This window comes from Dipodomys spectabilis, unplaced genomic scaffold (genome assembly GCF_019054845.1).
Source record: "Dipodomys spectabilis isolate Male_0828 unplaced genomic scaffold, ASM1905484v1 ptg000001l, whole genome shotgun sequence".
Taxonomy (NCBI): domain Eukaryota; kingdom Metazoa; phylum Chordata; class Mammalia; order Rodentia; family Heteromyidae; genus Dipodomys; species Dipodomys spectabilis.
The window spans coordinates 1626642-1645795 of record NW_024870678.1 but is presented as its reverse complement, the minus strand read 5'-3'; the positions used below and the strand labels follow the sequence as shown (position 1 = coordinate 1645795).

The window sequence follows — 19154 nt, the reverse complement described above, 5'->3', positions numbered from 1 at the left end:
CAATGGAGAAGCATTGGTTCTTTTGATTTACCAAACATTTGTTGAATTTAAAAATAGCCTGAATGATTAAAAAAATGTAACAATGACCAAAATGAACCTTTGGGAAAATATATGTAATCAGTTGTACAACTCAGAAGGAATTAAGTACTCTGTTGAAATATGAATACGACAATGTTTGTCAGAAGAAAAATGTGAAAATATTTGAGAAAATTCCTCAAAGAAGTGGTATTCGTCCTGGATATATTCCATTTACTAGACAAGGAATGTGAGGAAATATCACTTCCTTTGAAGAGAATAAATTTTTAAATTCATATGAGTGCATATTTTATTTTAAAAAAAACAAGCAATTGTCCTGTGTAACAGAAAAGCAGTTCTCATAGGAAATACATTAGGCAGGAGAGAGGGCTCACTACATACAATAAAAAGAAAGGACTTAGATACTATGTATACAGTTTTATCTTAATTTTAAGGGCAACTGAGAGGCATTAAAAGAAAATGATTAGCGGGCATTCTTGTAATCCTAGCTACCAAGGCTTAGACATGAGAATCATGGTTCACACCTAGACAGGAAGTCCATGAGACTTTTTTTTTTTTTTTTTGATCGGTTGTGGACTCTGAACTCGACCTGGGCGCTGTCGCTCAGCAAAAAGGTCAAAGCTAGTTCTCTGTCACTTGAGCCACGGTGCCAGTTCTGGCTTTTCTGCTTATGTGGTGCTGAGGAATCCTACCCAGGGCCTCATACATGCAAGGCAAGCACTCTACCACTAAGCCACCTTCCCTGCCCAAAATTAAGTCCCTGGCTTGGAATTTGCACCTTTTTTTCCCCCAGTCATGGGGCTTGAACTCTGGGCCTGAGCACTGTCCCTCATCTCTTCAGCTCAAGATAAGCCCTCTATCACTTGAGCCACAACACCACTTCTGTCCACGACTCTTATCTGCAATTAACCACAAAAATCCAGAAGTAACTCTGTAGCTCAAATGCTACAACACTGACTTTGATCACAAAAGCTCAGAGACCGTACCCAAGGCCAGAGTTAAAGCACCAGGACCAACAAAAAAAGAAAAAAAGAGAGATTTATTTCAGTTCTTTATTATGACCAAGTTAGGAAGTACAGAAGAAAAATGAAAGAGAAGAGATATATCAAAAAAAGATAACAGGTAAATAATTACCAATCCCTGCAGGACTGTCTCTAAAACTCTTACCCCTACTAAACCACACACACACACACACACACACACACACACACACACACACACACACACACACACACACACACACACACACACACACACACACACACACACACACACACACACACACACACACACGAAGTGCTTGTTTTCATGGAACTTATACTCTAGTGAAGGGAAGAGATGACAAGCCATTAAACAAATATATATACACACTCACAAGGATTCTAGTAGATCAAAGAAAAATGTTTAAAGGAAAGTAAGAAGAAAAATAATAGGAGAGAGAGGCAGATTTTTAAAGATGAGCTGAATTTTGAACAGACACCAGAAAGCTATGAGGAATCCAGCCATGCAAACCTCAGAGGGGGCATCTGCCAGCGAAGACAGCAAGTTCTGGGGCCTTAGGGGGAAACACCTGGAATATTTTGAGAAACATCCTGGAGGCCTTATGGGTCTGGCTTATATTTTAAAAGATCACCTTGGCATGTGGATGAACAAGAGATATAATCTTGTTCATGTTCCATTTCATATGTGTGTGATTTGTAAGATTAATTCCCAGATGTGTGATTACTGGATCACAGGACTAATACATTTACAATTTTGATAACTGTGACAAAAATCTCTACCTACTTTCTACTTTTTATTTCTTCCCAACCATACCCACTAAGAATTAAGCTTTGGGAAAGTGACATCTTTGTTCCTGGTCAGATGCCGCAAACTCAAGATGGTGGGAGGCTCTAGAGGAAAATCTACTTTCTTGTCTCTCTGGTTTTCACTTTCATTTCTTAGCTCATAGTCTTACCCTCCATCTGCAAATCTAGCAACATGATACCTGTCCATTTCTCTCCTGCCAGTTTGCCACCTTTTGTGACTGACCCTGATGCCTCCCTCTTATAAAGGCCCTTCTGATTACATTTTTCCCACCCTGTTAATCTTTCATCTTAAAATTCTAAAATAATCCTGATAAACTGCTCTCATTTCAACACCCTGAATTTAACCATATCTTCAAAGTCCCCTTTGCTATGTAAGATAGATCTTTCTTTTTTTTTTTTTTTTTTTTTTTTTGTCGGCCGTGGGGCTTGAACTCTGGGCCTGGGCGCTGTCCCTCAGCTCTTCAGCTCAAGGCGAGCACTCTACCACTTGAGCTACAGTGCCACTTCCGGTTTTCTGGTGGTTTATTGGAGATAGGAGTCTCACGGTCTCTCCTGCCCGGGCTGGCTTTGAACCGCGATCCTCAGGTCTCAGCCTCCTGAGTAGCTAGGATTACAGGCGTGAGCCACCAGCACCCAGCTTGTAAGATAGATCTTTCTAAACAATGGTACTAGCTCCTTATAGTAAAGTCTAAATTTTCCCTAAAATAATTAAATTTCTGAACGTAGCTTGGTTTCTTTCTAGACTCTCTAGTTAGAAATGCTGATAAGTTTCTATTTGTTGTCTTGTCTAAAGGTCACTTTTTTTTTTTTTTTAATATAGGCTCTCAGTGTTTATCCCAGGCTGGCCCAAGCTGTTCCAGCTTAGTGGGAGAGTGCTCACCTACCATGTGCAAGGCCCTGAGTACAATTCCCAGTGATGTAAAACAATAATAATAATAATTGCCCTCATTTCTTTTCACTTTTTTGATGTGGCTACCAAAAAATGTTTTACTGCACATGTGGCTTATATCTATTACACAGAAATAGTCTAGAGGTAATAGATGTGTGTGTAAATTTACATACAAATACCATAATGATTTTCATATTTTAAAAAGATAAGATTCAATAATAAAGGACATCTCCCTGATGTCCTTCTTTTTTATCAGAATATACTTTGCCAAATTCTGTATCTAATATTCTGCATTATAACAAGAGGCCCTCTCTAACCTTTCTGTTTACAGAAAGAGATGCAGTTCCTTCATTATGCCCTTGACATTTTCACATAAGTTAAACACTATGTTTCTTCAGTTTTGGAATATCATGCAGTAGCTTGCAAGAACTGGTGTGAATATAGGTAAAATTAATATAAAGGTCTAAGTTTCTACTCTTTTGCCTATTATACAGAATACAATTTAATAGAAATTCCCAAGCTCAAAATAAAATATGCTTTAACAATTCTTTTTCATTTTCTCCATTGCCCTAAAAAAGCAACCTCCCTCTGTGCTCATTGTTTTTAGACAGGGACAGGATCGGCATCTTTTAATTCTGCCTTATTGCAGTAGCTTATTTTGAATAATTCTTTTCTTAACTCTTACTCTTCAAAAACAGAAACAATTAAATTAGTCCTAAAGCCTTTTTTTTTAATCTTGGCTTTTGTTACATTTTTAGGAAAATTATATCACAGATGATATTGGAATATCAACTTGGAAGGAGCAGACTTTTCTCTCTCATGGTGCCTTACTAGCAAAGAGCTGCCAAGCTGCGATGGAATTAGCAAAGCATGATGCTGAGGTTCAGGATATGGCATTTCAGTATGGGAAACACATGGCCATGAGTCACAAGGTACTTACCCACCCTTTTTCTTTGCATACTTAAATTGCCAAAATGAAACACAAGAACTCTTTTCCATTTAATAAGTTGCTGTTAGGTCTCCAAAAAAAAGAAAGTTTATGTGTGTTTAAAATCTGTCAATCATAGATGGTGATTGTTATATAAAATGGTGTGATTGGTAAGTACCATGTAATTTTGTAAGAAAACTTCAGTTTACTTAAGTTATATTTAGATGATATCTGTTCTTACCACCTGAAACAATTTTTGAGAGAACTCTTACAAATCATTAATTAACATGTAATATTGCTACTTTCAGAATGGGAGAATATTTGATATTTTTTGCTACAATTTTATTATAGCTCCTAATGTAAAACAAATCATGGAAAGTTAATGAAACATAGACATATTTAATAATATTGATATTTTAAGCCAAATATAGCTACACATGTCTTTGAGTCAGAAGGACCACAAGTTCTAAGCCAGCCTGGGCTATACTTTAGGACCCTTTCTCAAAAATTCAAACAACCAACCAAAACAAACAAACAAACAAAATCCTACTTTTCAATGACATGTGAAATATAAGTATCCCAAAATTAATTGCTATTGTTACTTCTCTATATTTATAATTTCTAAATTTTGTTTACTATTTATTTTTCAAATGTTACCTGAACAGCTCATATGAGTCAGGAAAAATACACATATAGTATCTCTAAATGAAGCTTTTGCATATTTTATTGAATCCTAGATTCATGTATTTAGTAATTTTACCAACTCTTTAAATCCTTATCTTTAATTTAAAAATTAGCATGAAAGCTGCTACCAAATAAAAAAAGAATAGGGCTTAAAATATAATTGAGGGGCTGGGAAGGTGGCTCAGTGGTAGAGTGCTTGTCTTGCATGCATGAGGCCCTGGGTTCGATTCCTCAGCACCACATAAGCAGAAAAAGCTGGAAGTGGTGCTGTGGCTCAAGTGGTAGAGCGCTAGCCTTGAGCTGAAGAGCTGAAGCACAGTGCCCAGGCCCAGAGTTCAGGCCCCATGACTGGCAAAAAATATATATATATATATAATTGAGTGAAACCAGGCACTGGTGGCTCATATTTATACACCTAGTTACTCAGGAGGCTGAGATCTAAGGATCACAATTCAAAGCTAGCCCAGTAAGGAAAGTGTGAGTCTCTTATCTCCAGTTAACCAACAGAAAACTGGAAATAGAGCTGTGGCTCAAAGTGATAAAGCTCCAGCCTTGAGGAAAAAAAAAATTGCTCAAGAACAGTACCCAGGACTGGGGGAAAAAAAAAAAGACCAATATTTGTAGCTCAAATGTGTTATAGCATTCATGAATGAGGCCCTGAGTTAGAACCACAGTACCACAAAAGATAAATAGATATGTAGGTAGATAGATAAATAGATGGATAGATATAGTATCTGAATGAATAAATAAGGAAAATTAATTATAAGGATTTTTTTTTTTTTGCAGTCGTGGGGCTTGAACTCTGGGCCTGGGTGCTGTCCCTCAGCTCTTCAGCTCAAGGCAAGCACGCTACCGCTTGAGCCACAGTGCCACTTCCAATTATAAGGAATTTTAAAGTTATTATTAATTATCTGAAATGTTCATATGCTTATTGTAGTTTATTCAAAAACTGTGTAACTTGTGCTTTCTGAATGTGACTAAAACATACCAGTTTATATATACATTTTATTGATACAACTAATAACTACCTCTTCCAGATAAATTCTGACCTTCAGCCATTTATTAAAGAAAAGAGCAGTGACTCCATGACTTTTAACTTAAACTCGGCTCCTGTAGTCTTACATCAGGAGTTTCTTGGAAGAGATTTGTGGATTAAGCAAATCAGAGAGGTAAAGTTATTACTATTTTTGGTACCTTTACTTTTTAATTGATCCTAGAACACAGTTCATATTTTACAATGATTTGAAAACATAGATCAGCTATTTTCAACATGCATATAACAAGTAAAATTCTTTCTTTGTAATCTACTTACCTAATACATTATTAGGTAAAAGTTAGAGACTACATTATTATGTTTTCTTGTTATCTGAGTTCTTAGAATACTGCAGCACACACTAGTGCCTGTGGAGAATGCTAATTAATTCACATGATTTTTCTAAAGGCTTTTAGAAACTGGGCATGGTAATAGCGCTACCAGCACCACCCTTTAACTGACAACAATTTCCCATCTGTGGACTCCAGAGCAAGCTGCAGAATTCCAGGAGCTCCGTCTGTCAACTCTTTGAATTATTTTAAAATAAGCTGGGACCCTAGTGCTTGTTCTGAGGCATTATCAAGGGGGAAAAAAAGCATGATGAAGTAGAAAGGGTCAGGGGCTTAAATTGAGTTGATTTCCTATATTTTGGTGGGCATAGGAATAGCAGATACAAAGGAACTTTTTTAGTTTTCTTTAATTCAAAAACTTTGGTACAGAAAGTTCTTGAGTTTTTGGGGACTGGGAAGGTGGCTCAGTGGTAGAGCGCTTGCCTTGCATACCTGAGGCCCTGGGTTCGATTCCTCAGCACCACATAAGCCAAAAGAAAAAAGCCGGAAGTGGCGCTGTGGCTCAAGTGGTAGAGTGCTAGCCTTGAGCTAAAGAGCTGAGGGACAGCGCCCAGGCCCAGAGTTCAGGCCCCATGACTGGACCAAAAAAAAAAAAAGTTCTTGAGTTTTTATTTAGAACCTCATTGAAGTTATTGTTGTAATTGCTTGAGTCACTCTGAGGTCTGGTGCCAGAAACTAGGCACAGCTAGGTATGGAGAAGGTAGAACAGCCTTCCCCATGCTTACAGCAGAGAGCCTAGCACTTTCTCTCTTCCTCTCTCTCTCTCCCCCCCCCCCCCCCCCCCCCCCCGCTTCCTAACTCCCCCCTCATTCTTCTCCCCCCTTTTTTCCCTTCTCCCCCTCACTGTTTTTCTTCTCTGTTGTGGGTCTTGAACTCTGGGCCTGGGCACTGTCCCTGAGCTCTTCAGGTCATGGTGAGCACTCTTCCACTTGAGCACAGCACCACTTCTGGTTTTCTGGTGGTTAATTGGAGATGAGTCTCACAGACTTTCCTGCCCAGGCTGGCTTTGAACCGAGATCCTCAGATAGATCTCAGCCTCCTGAGTAGGATTACAAGTGTGAGCCACCGGCACTCATCTACTTCTCTCTCTTTTGAACTGACTCTTAGAATGCTGGCATCTAGCTTGAATTCCCTAGTATTCACCAGGCAGATAACTAGAAGAGTCCAGGAGTTGACAGTTTGGGGTCTCTCATTATGCATGCCTAGTCTAGGAGCAGACCTCCATAGGGAGACCCACCATTAAAAGCCTCATCCTGAAGATGACAAGTAGCAGAGGACCACAGAGCATTGAAGACTCCCAGGAAAGAACCAGTCAAAAGCAAACTGTTGTAAAGGGAACTCATAGGAGTAGAGACCATGCAAGTAAAAAAGATATTTGCAGAAGTCCGTTATACTGAACTAAGCAAAAATGCCAGGCTGGAGGTATGGCTTAAATGGTAAAGCACTAGCCATGAGCCAGAAAACCCAATGAGAGCTTGAGGCCCTGAGTTCAAGCTCCAGTACCAGGACAAAAAAATAAATAAAAGCAAAGGATCAGGTGCTGGTTGCTCATGCCTGTAATCCTAGCTACTCAGGAGGTTGTGATCCATGAATCATGGTTCGAAGCCAGTCCGGGCATCTCCAATAATCTATCAAGGGAAAAAAAGCAGAAGCTTTTTTGAGTTGTGGCTCAAGTGGTAGAGCAAAAGAAGCTTAAGAAACAAAAGAAGCTCAGAGATAAGCACCCAGGCCCTGAGTTCAAGCCCCAGGACAAATTAAAATTTAAAACAGTGAATGTCGTGTGAAGTAGGTGTTAGCTGTAGTGAAAAAAATTTTAATGTACAATAAAGGAAATATAATCACAATACTCCATATGACAATATTTATGTAGCATAAAAATAGACATCTTAATATTTTTAAATAATTTGATTTTTATTAAATGATGCAAATACCATTTGGAATTAGGAAAGATATCCAATTCTATTCATGAAATTATTCATCAAAATTGCAAAAGCAGATTCATTAAGCCAGAATTGGAAGGAATTAAAACAATCCAGGAACATCTTAATAAGTTTCTAAGAAATACACACTAGGCTAGTTCACTATGGTTCACATTCTCTTGTGTTTTCTCAGTAAGTTCATCCTCATGTTTGACTTTTTCCTTTCCAAATTGTTAAAACTTGGCCTCATATTCAAGAATTTTTTTTCTGGGATTAGAGGCGTGGTTCAGTTGGTAAATCACTAGCCAGTGAGTGAATATCAGGTACTGAGTTTGAGTTCCAGTCTCAGACCAAAAAAAGAAACAGCTTTTTTTCTTAATCCAAATTGAGCCTGTTAGCCTCTTGGCTCCGGAGAATGGCAGTCTCAACCTGAAGCACCACTAGATGCAGATGATGTATTTCCTTCTGTACCCTGAACTTTACTGACCTTTCATATATCCTCAAAGCACCTGGATCACATTGTGCTTGTAGATGGCCATTGAGCCGACATTGTAGTTTTGCCGCCACTTCCTTGGGAGAAGAAAGACATGGTCCCACACACATTCAAGGAGCCAGTAGAGTGGCTTTTTTGGCTTTTGCTACGATCTGAGGTCACAAAGGGATTAACATGGTCAATCTGGCACAAGTTGAACTCCTAAATACTGAATATTGATTTAACCTAAAGTGTGATTGAATGGGAGGAAGGCAGAAAAAAAATATTTGCTTATGAAAGAGATATAAATATTCCTTTCATGTAAGACCAATAGATAATGTCCAAAATTTAAAAATCAAGGAGAGTGATAGTTGAAGGTAAATAGAAAATAAAATAACTAAAGAGAAGAATCCTGGACTGAGAAGGTCTACAGATTGTTTTCTTATGTTAAAACCTTAAGTTAAAAAATATAATTTAAACCAGGCACCAGTTGCTCACACCTGTAATTATTGCTACTCAGGAAGCTGAGATCAGAGGATACAACTTCAAAGTCAGCTTTGCTAAACAAATTTAAGACTCTTATCTCCAGTTAACCAGGAAAAAAAAGTAGAGATGGAGCTCAAGTGGTAAAACACCAGTCTAGAGCAAAAGCAAAAATAGACTAAGCTTAATTCCAGCTATTTCACAGGCAGAGATTTGGAGGACTATACTTCCAGGCCAACCCAGGCAAAATATTAGCAATTAATAAGCTCAGTATAATGGTGTATACCTGTCTTTTTTGCTCAAGGCTGGGGCTCTACCACTTGAGCCACAGTTCCACTTCTGTCTTTTTTTTTTTTGGGGGGGGGGGGTCCGGTCATGGGGCCTGAACTCTGGGCCTGGACGCTGTCCCTCAGCTCTTCAGCTTAAGGCTAGCACTCTACCACTCGAGCCATAGTGCCACTTCTGGCTTTTTTCTTTTTGCTTATGTGGTTCTGAGGAATCGAACCCAGGGCCTCAGGCATGCAAGGCAAGCGCTCTACCACTTAGCCACCTTCCCAGCCCCACTTCTGTCTTTTTCTGGATAGTTTATTGGAGATGAGAGTTTCACAAACTTTCCTACCTGGGCTGGCTTTGAACTACAATCCTCAGATCTCAGCCTCTTGAGTAGCAAGCCACTGGTGTCTGGCAGACATTGCTTTTTAATCCTAAAATTACTTGTAATTCTTCCTAAATTTTTTCCAAGTCATTTTTATTAACATTTATTGAACAAGGGAGGTTCTTATAACATGTCCACACAGTACATAATGTATCATAATTGACTGCACTCATCTATCATTTTCACTTATTGCAATCCCCTCTTCTTAAAACAATTTCAGCAGATTTCATTGTTCTATTTCCAGACTTACAAAAGCCTTTTTCTTTTTTTTCTTTTTTTTTTTGGGGGGTCCGGTCATGGGGCCTGAACTCTGGGCCTGGGCACTGTCCCTCAGCTCTTCAGCTCAAGGCTAGCGCTCTACCACTTGAGCCACAGCACCACTTCCGGCTTTTTTTCTTTTTTCTTATGTGGTGCTGAGGAATCGAACCCAGGGCCTGAGGCATGCAAGGCAAATGCTCTACCACTGAGCCACCTTCCCAGCCCCATTACAAAAGCCATTTTGACCCTATTCATCCCCTTACCCATTTTTTCAAGTCATTTACCCTCCTGAATATCTTCTCTTAGTTTTGAATTTGATCATAAGATTAATAAGGATAATAGAAAATTCACTTTTCAGTTCATTCATAGTAATTCTAGTAAGGTCTGTTTCAGCTCTCAAATCTAAAAAACAGACATCTTAGACAAGACATGCACTATAAGAAAAATACTTACCTCTGTTTCAAGCTTAAACCAGCTTTGACACTGAGAAATAGAAAAATCTTGCTCCTATTGATGGAAGTCAACTATGATTTCTTGTGCCACATGTAAAATTACTTCCTGCTCTGCCCAGAAAGGTTTGTGTCCCATCTAGTCTTGATTTCCTACATGGAGTGAAAATTATTGACTAGGCAAGGAAACAAGGATATCATGAACTCCTAAAACTCATTCAGCATTATTGTGAATCTAAGGAGAAAGAGCATCTACCACCTCGTCTCCAATCCTCCCTGCAAAGATTCTATAACCCTCTTTCATTACATCTGGAGGCCACCTTCATAGGCATGTGCACACAGACACACACACACACGCATGCATGCACACATACACGCACACTTACTCCTGAAGCAGTTTATGAACAACACAAGCCTGGATCCCAGAACACTGAAAAATACTTGTTGAACGTTGTCTCCATAGATCTCACTCTACTTAATTTTAAATTTAAATTTGTAGCTGCTAAAAAATAATGATCAGATTAAAATACTGTTAGTGAATGGGTGATTCACCCTAGGGAGGTAAAGTCATTACTCAGTTGCATTTTGATTCCAGTAAAAGTAAGTGGAATCCTTCAGAGAACCCAGAGCTCTGACTCTCTCGGGGAGTCCACAGGCTGTTGCAGGTCAGCAAGCTTTATTTTTAATGATCCTGCTAGTTTTCTGTTCTATTAGAAGTCACCTGAAGAAATAATTATGATTATATTTTCATGACTATTCTTAAAAGTACTGAAATGTCACTTAGCCTTGTAACATTCTGACATTGTCATAACCAACCATAAAATGCCTTAAGTTCACTGCATATTACCGTTACTAAGCTATAACTCATTTGTCCCTAGATATCCTACTATTACTCTTTATTGGAAAGTAAAACAAAGATTTCTAGACAAGGCTAGTATGCATAAAAATAACACATTCAGGGGCTGGGAAGGTGGCTCAGTGGTTGTGCTTGCCTCGCATGCATGAGGCCCTGGGTTCGATTCCTCAACACCACAAAAGCAGAAAAGGCCGGAAGTGGTGCTGTGGCTTAAGTGGTAGAGCGCTAGCCTGGAACTGAAGAGCTGAGGAACAGCACCCAAGCCCAGAGTTCAGGCCCCATGACTAACACACACACACACACACACACACACACACACACACAAATATATATATGGCGGGGGGACGGGAGGAGGAGGATGGGAAGGGGAAACAAAGGAGGAGGCTACAATGCTTGATAAGAAACGTACTCATTATCTTACCCATGTAATTGTAACCCCTCTGTACAGTATTTTCACAATAAAAAAAAATAACACATGCATTCTTTTTTTACTTTTCTCTTTTTTGGGGGGCGGGGGAGTCCGGTCGTGGGGTCTGAACTCTGGGCCTGGACACTGTCCCTCAGCTCTTCAGCTCAAGGCTAGCGCGCTACCACTTGAGGCACAGCACCACTTCCGGCTTTTTGCTTTTTGCTTATGTGGTGCTGAGGAATCAAACCTAGGGCCTCAGGCATTCAAGGCAAGCGCTCTACCACTGAGCCAACTTCCCAGCCCTTTTTTTTTTTTTTGTCAGTCGTGAGACTTGATTTCTGGGCCTGGGCGCTGTCCCTCAGCTTTTCAGCTCAAGGCTAGCACTCTACCACTTGAGCCACCGTGCCACTTCCAGTTTTCTGAGTGGTTTATTGGAGGTAAGAGTCTCACAGACTTTCCTGCCCAGGCTGGCTTTGAACTGCAGTCCTCAGATGTCAGCCTCCGGAGTAGCTAAGATTATAGGCATGAGCCACCGGCGCCCAGCTAACACATGAATTCTTGAAAGAGAAAATGCATATGAAAAGAGCCCTCTCATGTACAATATACTTTGGCTTTTATTACTATTTTTAGTTATTACTAAAAGAATAATATTAGCATCATCCTCAACATTGAAGATATACATTGTGGACATTTGAAAGAACCATATGTATAGCCACAGACTATTAAATCTATGACATAACCCAAATATATCTCTGTGTGAGTGCACGTGTGTGTGCATGTGCACGCATGCGTGCATGCGTACTGGTTGTGGGGTTTGAACTCAGGGCCTGGGTGCTTTCCTTGGGATTTTAGCTCAAGGCTAGCACAATACCACTTGAGCCACAGCTCTACTTCCAGCTTCTTGGTAGTTAATTGAAAATGTGTCTCATGAACTTTCCTTCCAGATTAGTTGAATCCCAATTCTCACATCTCAGCCTTCTGAGTAGTTAGGATTACAGGCATAAATCAATAGTGCCCAGCTAGAATTTTTCTTAAGATTTTTCTCTTGCACTTAAAGGGACAGAGTGTTTAGCTGCTATTTACATAACAATAAATTGCCCAAAACCTGCTTGTAATTTACTGAGGTAATAAGAGAAAGGAATAAATATGAAAGTACTGTAATTAATTCAGTAGAGAACTCAGAAGGAAGAGGATTTGAGTCTGGTGAGAGAAACAGAGAATTTATGAAGTACATGACATGTAACATAGTCCTTGAATGAAAAGGTCTTAATAGTAAAGATAAGAATTGGGAATGGGCCGGGCGCTGGTGGCTCACGCCTGTAATCCTAGCTACTCAGGAGGCTGAGATCTGAGGATCGCGGTTCAAAGCCAGCCCAGGCAGGAGAGACCGTAAGACTCCTATCTCCAATAAACCACCAGAAAACCGGAAGTGGCGCTGTAGCTCAAGTGGTAGAGCGCTCGCCTTGAGCTGAAGAGCTGAGGGACAGCGCCCAGGCCCAGAGTTCAAGCCCCATGACCGTCAAAAAAAAAAGAATTGGGAATGGGAAGAGACCTTCTTAGACAAAGGAAGCCACAAAAAGGGGATACATTTGGATATAGAGTATATTCAGAAACCAGGATTATCATTTGGCTGAAACGTGATAAACATGGGCACTAGAAGGAACAGATGCAGAAATAATAATGTATTTAAAAGACTTTTATTCAAACAAAATTAAGTACGGCAGTATTCACAATATACAAAAGGCAGAAATAGTCCAGTGTCCATCAGCTGATGAGTGAATAAACAAAATGCAGTGTGTCCACACAATGGGATGTTATAAAAGGAAGTGAGGCATTGATATATGCTATACTCTTGAAAAGATGATGCCAAATTTAAAAAAAAAAAAACATGCAAAAGGCCACATATTGGGCTGGGAAGGTAGCTCAGTGGTAGAGCACTTGCCTTGCATGCCTGAGGCCCTGGGTTGGATTCCTCAGCACCACATAAGCAAAAAGAAAAAAGCCAGAAGTGGTTCTGTGGCTCAAGTGGGAGAGTGCTAGCCTTGAGCTGAAGAGCTGAGGGACAGTGCCCAGGCCAGAGTTCAGGCCCCACGACCAGACCCAAAAAAAAAAAAAGACCACATATTATGTGGCTATATTTTTATTAGGTATCCACAATAAGCAGTTCCAAAGAGAGATGAATCAACTATGTAGCTATTGGGGCTTGCCAGGTAAGCTGTAAGGAAATGGAGAGTGATTGCATATAAGTATGGTTTTTCCTTTAGGAATATGAAAATTAGATCTACCACTGAGCCACCAATGCCTCCTACCCAAGTTTCCTATTGGGATGATAAATACTTGGAATTGATAGTGATAATGACTGCACAGCACTGTGAATGTACTAACTGCTACTGATGTATGCTCTTTAAGGTGATTAAAATGATTAATTTTATTTTACATGAATTTTACCTAAAGTTTTCCAAAAAAGGCTAGATATTTACCTAAGAAAAATGAATGTGATTCAGAAAAAGTGAAAAAATAGTGACTGACAAAAAAAAAAAAATTTATCCAGGCACACTGGTGGCTCACACCTATAATCCTAGCTACTCAGGAGGCTGAAATATTAGGATCAGCCAGCCTGGGCAGGAAAGTCTGTAAAGTCTTATATATCCAATTTAGAGTGCTAGTTTTAAGCATAAGAGCTAAGGCCCTGTGTTCAAGTTCCAATACCAACACAAGAAAACATCGAGGAAGAAGATGACTCAAATTATTTTTTTAACCTGTTAAATAGAGATGGCCAGTTTCTAGCAATTTCTAGATTCCTGCTGTGAAATAGTAGCTTTCTACATTTAGGAATGGTGTCTGCATCTCCAACATTATTTGGAAATTGGACACAGCTCATTTATGTCATCCAGTCCCTCTTTGTTACCTAACAAAAAAAGCATTTGTTTCTTAAAGTAAAAGACCATATTGCACATCTATTACTTACCAACAGGGAACCTGTCTGCCTGTGGACTGCAGAGACCAGTATATAAACCTTTGGAATTAATCCCTTTGTGCATCATCTCAATCACAGTGCGGCCTTTCTTTGCTTTTGTACAAGATATTGTTTTACAGGAACACCATAGCCGTCTAAGGACACCTCCAGTGTCATAAGCACTGGCACACACTCTTGTCTATTTTCACATTTTTAAAGATAAAACAAGGATCAAACCATACATTTTTCTATGAACTGCTAACGACTGGGAAAAATTACTTTCTCTTCTCATGACCTGGATTGACAAGAAGCACACCTACAGGAGGCAAAGAGATGAGTGAATCTCTTTTAAAGACCCTTGTAATGAAGCCTCTGGGGATTCGCAGTGTATGGCAGAATTTACAGTAGCTTCTGGAGATGAACTGTGTGGCAGGAAGAAGTTCAGGGCTGTGGCTGTTGAAATATAGTCTGCATTTATTTTCTATCAGCCTATTTTGGGCCCTAGTGAGAAAGTTATTTTAATAATATCTTGCTCCACTAGAAATACATTAGTGACAGATGTCAGAAAAAGGGGAAAGTGACAGTACTATACATTCTCCATGAGACATAAAGAGCTCATACAGCTGTTTCTTTCCAGTCTTTAAAGTCACCACTGATGCACACTGAAACATAAATTGGAAAGGACATAAGATATAGACCAGACCAGTTATCCTTAAATGATAATCTCATGGGTATGGGGTTGAGAATCTTGATTCTTCACAGGCTATTCCAGTGATTCCAAGGCAGACTGGCCAGCATCCAACAGGATGGTCCAATACTCTTACTTTATAAACAAGGCAAGAAGGTCCCATATAAAAGCCTTCAGATTCCATTTAAGAGCTGGTGCTTGTGACTCATACCTGTAATCCTAGCTACTCAGGAAGCTGAGATCTGTTCAGAGGCAGTCCAGGCAAGAAAATTCTTGAGATGTTTATCTCCAATTAGCTATCAAAAAGTTAGAAGTGAAGCTGTGGTTCAAGTGGTAAAGTGCCAACCTTGAGCGAAAAAGCTAAGGGACAGCATTCAGGCCCTGAGTTCAAGCCCCAGTACTGGCATACACACACATACACAAATTGCCTAGAAGCAATTTTCTGGCTCCCAACATGTTCATCTCCCCAGGAAGTCTTGGAATGGTCACAATTAAGATTTTAGGGGGCTGAAATTGTGGCTCAAGTGGTATAGTGCCTGCTTAGCAATTATGAGTTCTTGATCTCAATACTATCACAAAACAAAACAATCCAATGTACAAATCTTGATTAATTTGCTTAATTCTTGTTTGGGAAGAAAAGACATAAAAGATATTCTTGGGATAGTTAGGGGAATATGTATACAGGTTATATTTTAGGTGACATGGGATTATTATTAGTTTTTTAGTTGGACAATAGTCATGTGATTGTATATGAGATATACCCTATGTGTTGTAGACATGCTAAAGCATGTAAGGATGAAACATCATGATGTCTACACCTTCAAATCCTGTGAGGGTGTACATATCTGCTCATTATACTGTTTTGTTTTGTTTGTATGCTGGTTCTGAGGCTTGAACTCAGGGCCTAGAAAGTATCATTTAGGGGGCTGGGAAGGTGGCTCAGTGGCAGAGTGCTTGCCTTGCAAGCATGAGGCCCTGGGTTCAATTCCTCAGCACCACATAAGCAAAAAGAAAAAAGCCGGAAGTGGTGCTGTGTCTCAAGTGGTAGAGTGCTAGCCTTGAGCTGAAGAGCTGAGAGACAGGCCCCACAATTGGACCCCAAAAAAAGAAAAAGAAAGAAAGTATCATTTAGCTTATTTGCTCAAGGATAGCTCTACCACTTGACCCACAATTCTACTTTTAGCTTTGTGGTGGCTTATTGGAGATTTTTTTTTTTTTTTGGGGGGGGTGTCCGGTTGTGCAGCTTGAACTCTGGGCCTGGGCGCTGTCCCTCAGCTCTTCAGCTCAAGGCTCTACCACTTGAGCCACAGAGCCACTTCCGGCTTTTTTTTCTTTTTGCTTATGTGGTGCTGAGGAGTCGAACCCAAGGCCTCATGCATGCAAGGCAAGCGCTCTACCACTGAGCCACCTTCCCAGCCCCTAATTGCCTCCAATTACGCACATTTCTTTTTTTGTTGTTTTTTTTTTGTTTTTTTGTGTCCGGTTGTGGGGCCTGAACTCTGGGCCTGAGTGCTGTCCCTCAGCTTTTCAGCTCAAGGCTAGCACTCTACCACTTGAGCCACAGCGCCACTTCTGGCTTTTTTTGCTTACGTGGTGCTGAGGAATCGAACCCAGGGCCTCAGGCATGCAAGGCAAGCACTCTACCACTGAGCCAACTTCCCAGCCCCAATTACGCACATTTCTGCTCAGGCTGACTTCAAACCACAATCCTTGGAGCTCAGTGCCCTGAGTAGCTAGGATTATAGACATGAGCCACTTATGCCTGGATGTACTGTTCTTTTAACTTTACTTTCAAAATGTGTGTGTGTGTGTGTGTGTGTGTGTGTGTGTGTGTGTGTGTGTGTCTGTATAGTGTGTATGTCTCTCTGTGTGATTAAATCTCCAACATAAAAAAAAGTTGATAGCTATGGATTTGACTCAAGCAAGGCCCCGAATTCAAAAAGAATAGTTGGAAGAGTTGTATGTGTCTGAGTGTTTGCGTGTGTGTGTACATTTGCAGTCACATGCACATACATGTATTTGAGAGGGACCGTTGGGTATATGGATGTATGTGTGTATTTCAATATATATTAACAAGCCGGCACCAGTGGTTTGCGCCTGTAATTCTAGCAACTCAGGAGGCTGAGAGCTAAGGATCGCAGTTCAAAGCCAGCCCTATTCAAAGGCAGCCTGGGCAGGAAAATTCATGAGACTCTTATCTCCAATAAAACACCAGAAAACTGGAAGTAGCACTGTGGCTCAAGAGGTAGAGTGCTTGTCTTGAACTGAAGAGCTGAGGGACAGTGCCCAGACCCAGAGTTCAGGCCCCACGACCAACTCCCCCCCCCAAAAAAAAATACACACACACACACACAACTAGTGGAGGGGTAAGAAAAGGAATGACAATTGAGTTTTATTCTTCAAGAAACAAAAGTTATTTAAATACTAAATAATTGTTCAAGAACTAACATTCATTTTATCTATCAAATTTTAGGCTCACGAAAAAGGAAGATTAAACTATGCTAAGGTAAGTAGATTTTATGTAAACTATACAGTTTGACACATTTCAATTTGATGATTGATTTGTCTTTACATATGAAAAGTCAGAAGAAAATCATTACATTTAAAGCTAACAGAGGGCTGGGAAGGTGGCTCAGCGGTAGAGCGCATGCCTTGCATGCATGAGGCCCTGGGTTCCATTCCTGAGCACCACATAAGCAAAAAGAAAAAAGCCGGAAGTGGCGCTGTGGCTCAAGTGGTAGAGCGCTAGCCTTGAGCTGAAGAGCTGAGGGACAGCGCCCAGGCCCAGAGTTCAGGCCCTACAACCGGACCCAAAAAAAATAAAATAAAGCTAACAGACATTTCCTGTTAAGTAATAGAAATCAGCAAATGGAATATATTCATTCAACAATGTATATGTTTATTAGTGAATGCCTATTTTACTCCAGACATTTTATTAAATATTAAGAATAAAAGAGTGAGCCAAAAAAAGTCTTTCTTTTCAAGACATTTACAATCCACTGGGGAAAACAGATGAGTAAATAAACTAAATAGACAATATGATATCAGGGCTTGGTTCTGGTAGCTTATGCCTGTAATCTTAGCTACTCAGAAGGTTGAGATCTGAGGTCCTGTTACTGCAGTAAATTCACTCTCATTCAGTAAGCTTACTCTCCTATGCTAGGTAGGGCTGAGTAAGACAAGGTGGGCCTTCCAGTATTTCTTCCAATAATTCTAATATAGTACCCTGGCTAAAACCTGCTATGGGACTTTAGATCTCAGGGCGTTAGTCCAGCTGGCAGACATACCTGAGTCATATTCTTTTTTTTCCTCAGGGACAAATGAACATTTACATTCTGTTTTTTCCTCAGGGACAAAGGAACATTTACAAGTGTTTGCCATATATATATAGTGCTTGGCTAAATGAATACGGTGACTATCTTAATTGTGCAACACTCATGAATATCCAGAGGGTGAACACACCTGTACCTGTACTCCAGAGACAGGGAAGAAGTATTACTCAGAAAGCCTCTGCTGAGGCAGACACCAGAGGTTCACACCTATAATCCTAGCTACTCAGGAGGCTGAAATCTAAGGATCTCAGTTCAAAGCCAGCCCAGGCAGCAAAGTCCTGATACTCTTTATTTCCACAAAAAAAAAGGCCAGAAAAGCTCTGTTGGCCAGAATGCTGGCCACAGGAAAACTCTAACTCTCTTACTGACCTGGAACCATGCACTCTCTTGGCTGCCCAGAGGTATACATCTCTGGATCACACTCTGTCCTAACTCTTTTTTTGTTCTATTGGCCTGAAATGCATCTGTCCTTTGTTCTACCTCCCTACTAACCATCTCCCACACAGAGCAATATACTTGTTATAGCCAATCATCAAGCCTACATCACAGAATTCTCACTCAGTTTGTAGTGTACATCAGAGTTCACCTTTAGTGTTATGCTTCTGGTCCTTTTTATTTATTCTCTCTCCTTTTACTTTCACTGTCATCCCACCGGTCAACTGTGTGAGGAACTGCATTCGCTTCTGAACCCCTATGTTCCACGACATTAAACTAGGCTGCATCCTCCTTTTAGTTTACCATCCTTTTTTTTCCTTCCCTTTTCAGTGCTCAGGACCAGCCTCTTCATCTGAACCACTGAAAAATTCTACTGCTTGGTCTCCCTGCCTCTCCCATAGATAAATTACCAGAAAGAATATCTATCTAAACTACAGGTCTGACAGTTTTCTTGTCCAGTCTCAAACCTCTCATTGGCCCCTTGTTGTCTACAAGGCATTCAAAGCTTGTTATG

The 19154-nt window shown here is 40.1% G+C and overlaps 1 protein-coding gene across 1 annotated transcript in view; it reads left to right on the top strand.

Moving 5' to 3' along the window:
- Positions 1–19154, top strand: part of Pdss2 (decaprenyl diphosphate synthase subunit 2) — a 207303-nt gene that overhangs the window by 159127 nt on the left and 29022 nt on the right. The window contains exons 5-7 of the mRNA XM_042670331.1: positions 3492–3665; positions 5383–5514; positions 17347–17379. Of these exons, the coding sequence (XP_042526265.1) occupies positions 3492–3665; positions 5383–5514; positions 17347–17379 (339 nt within the window). The remainder of the gene's footprint in view (positions 1–3491; positions 3666–5382; positions 5515–17346; positions 17380–19154) is intronic.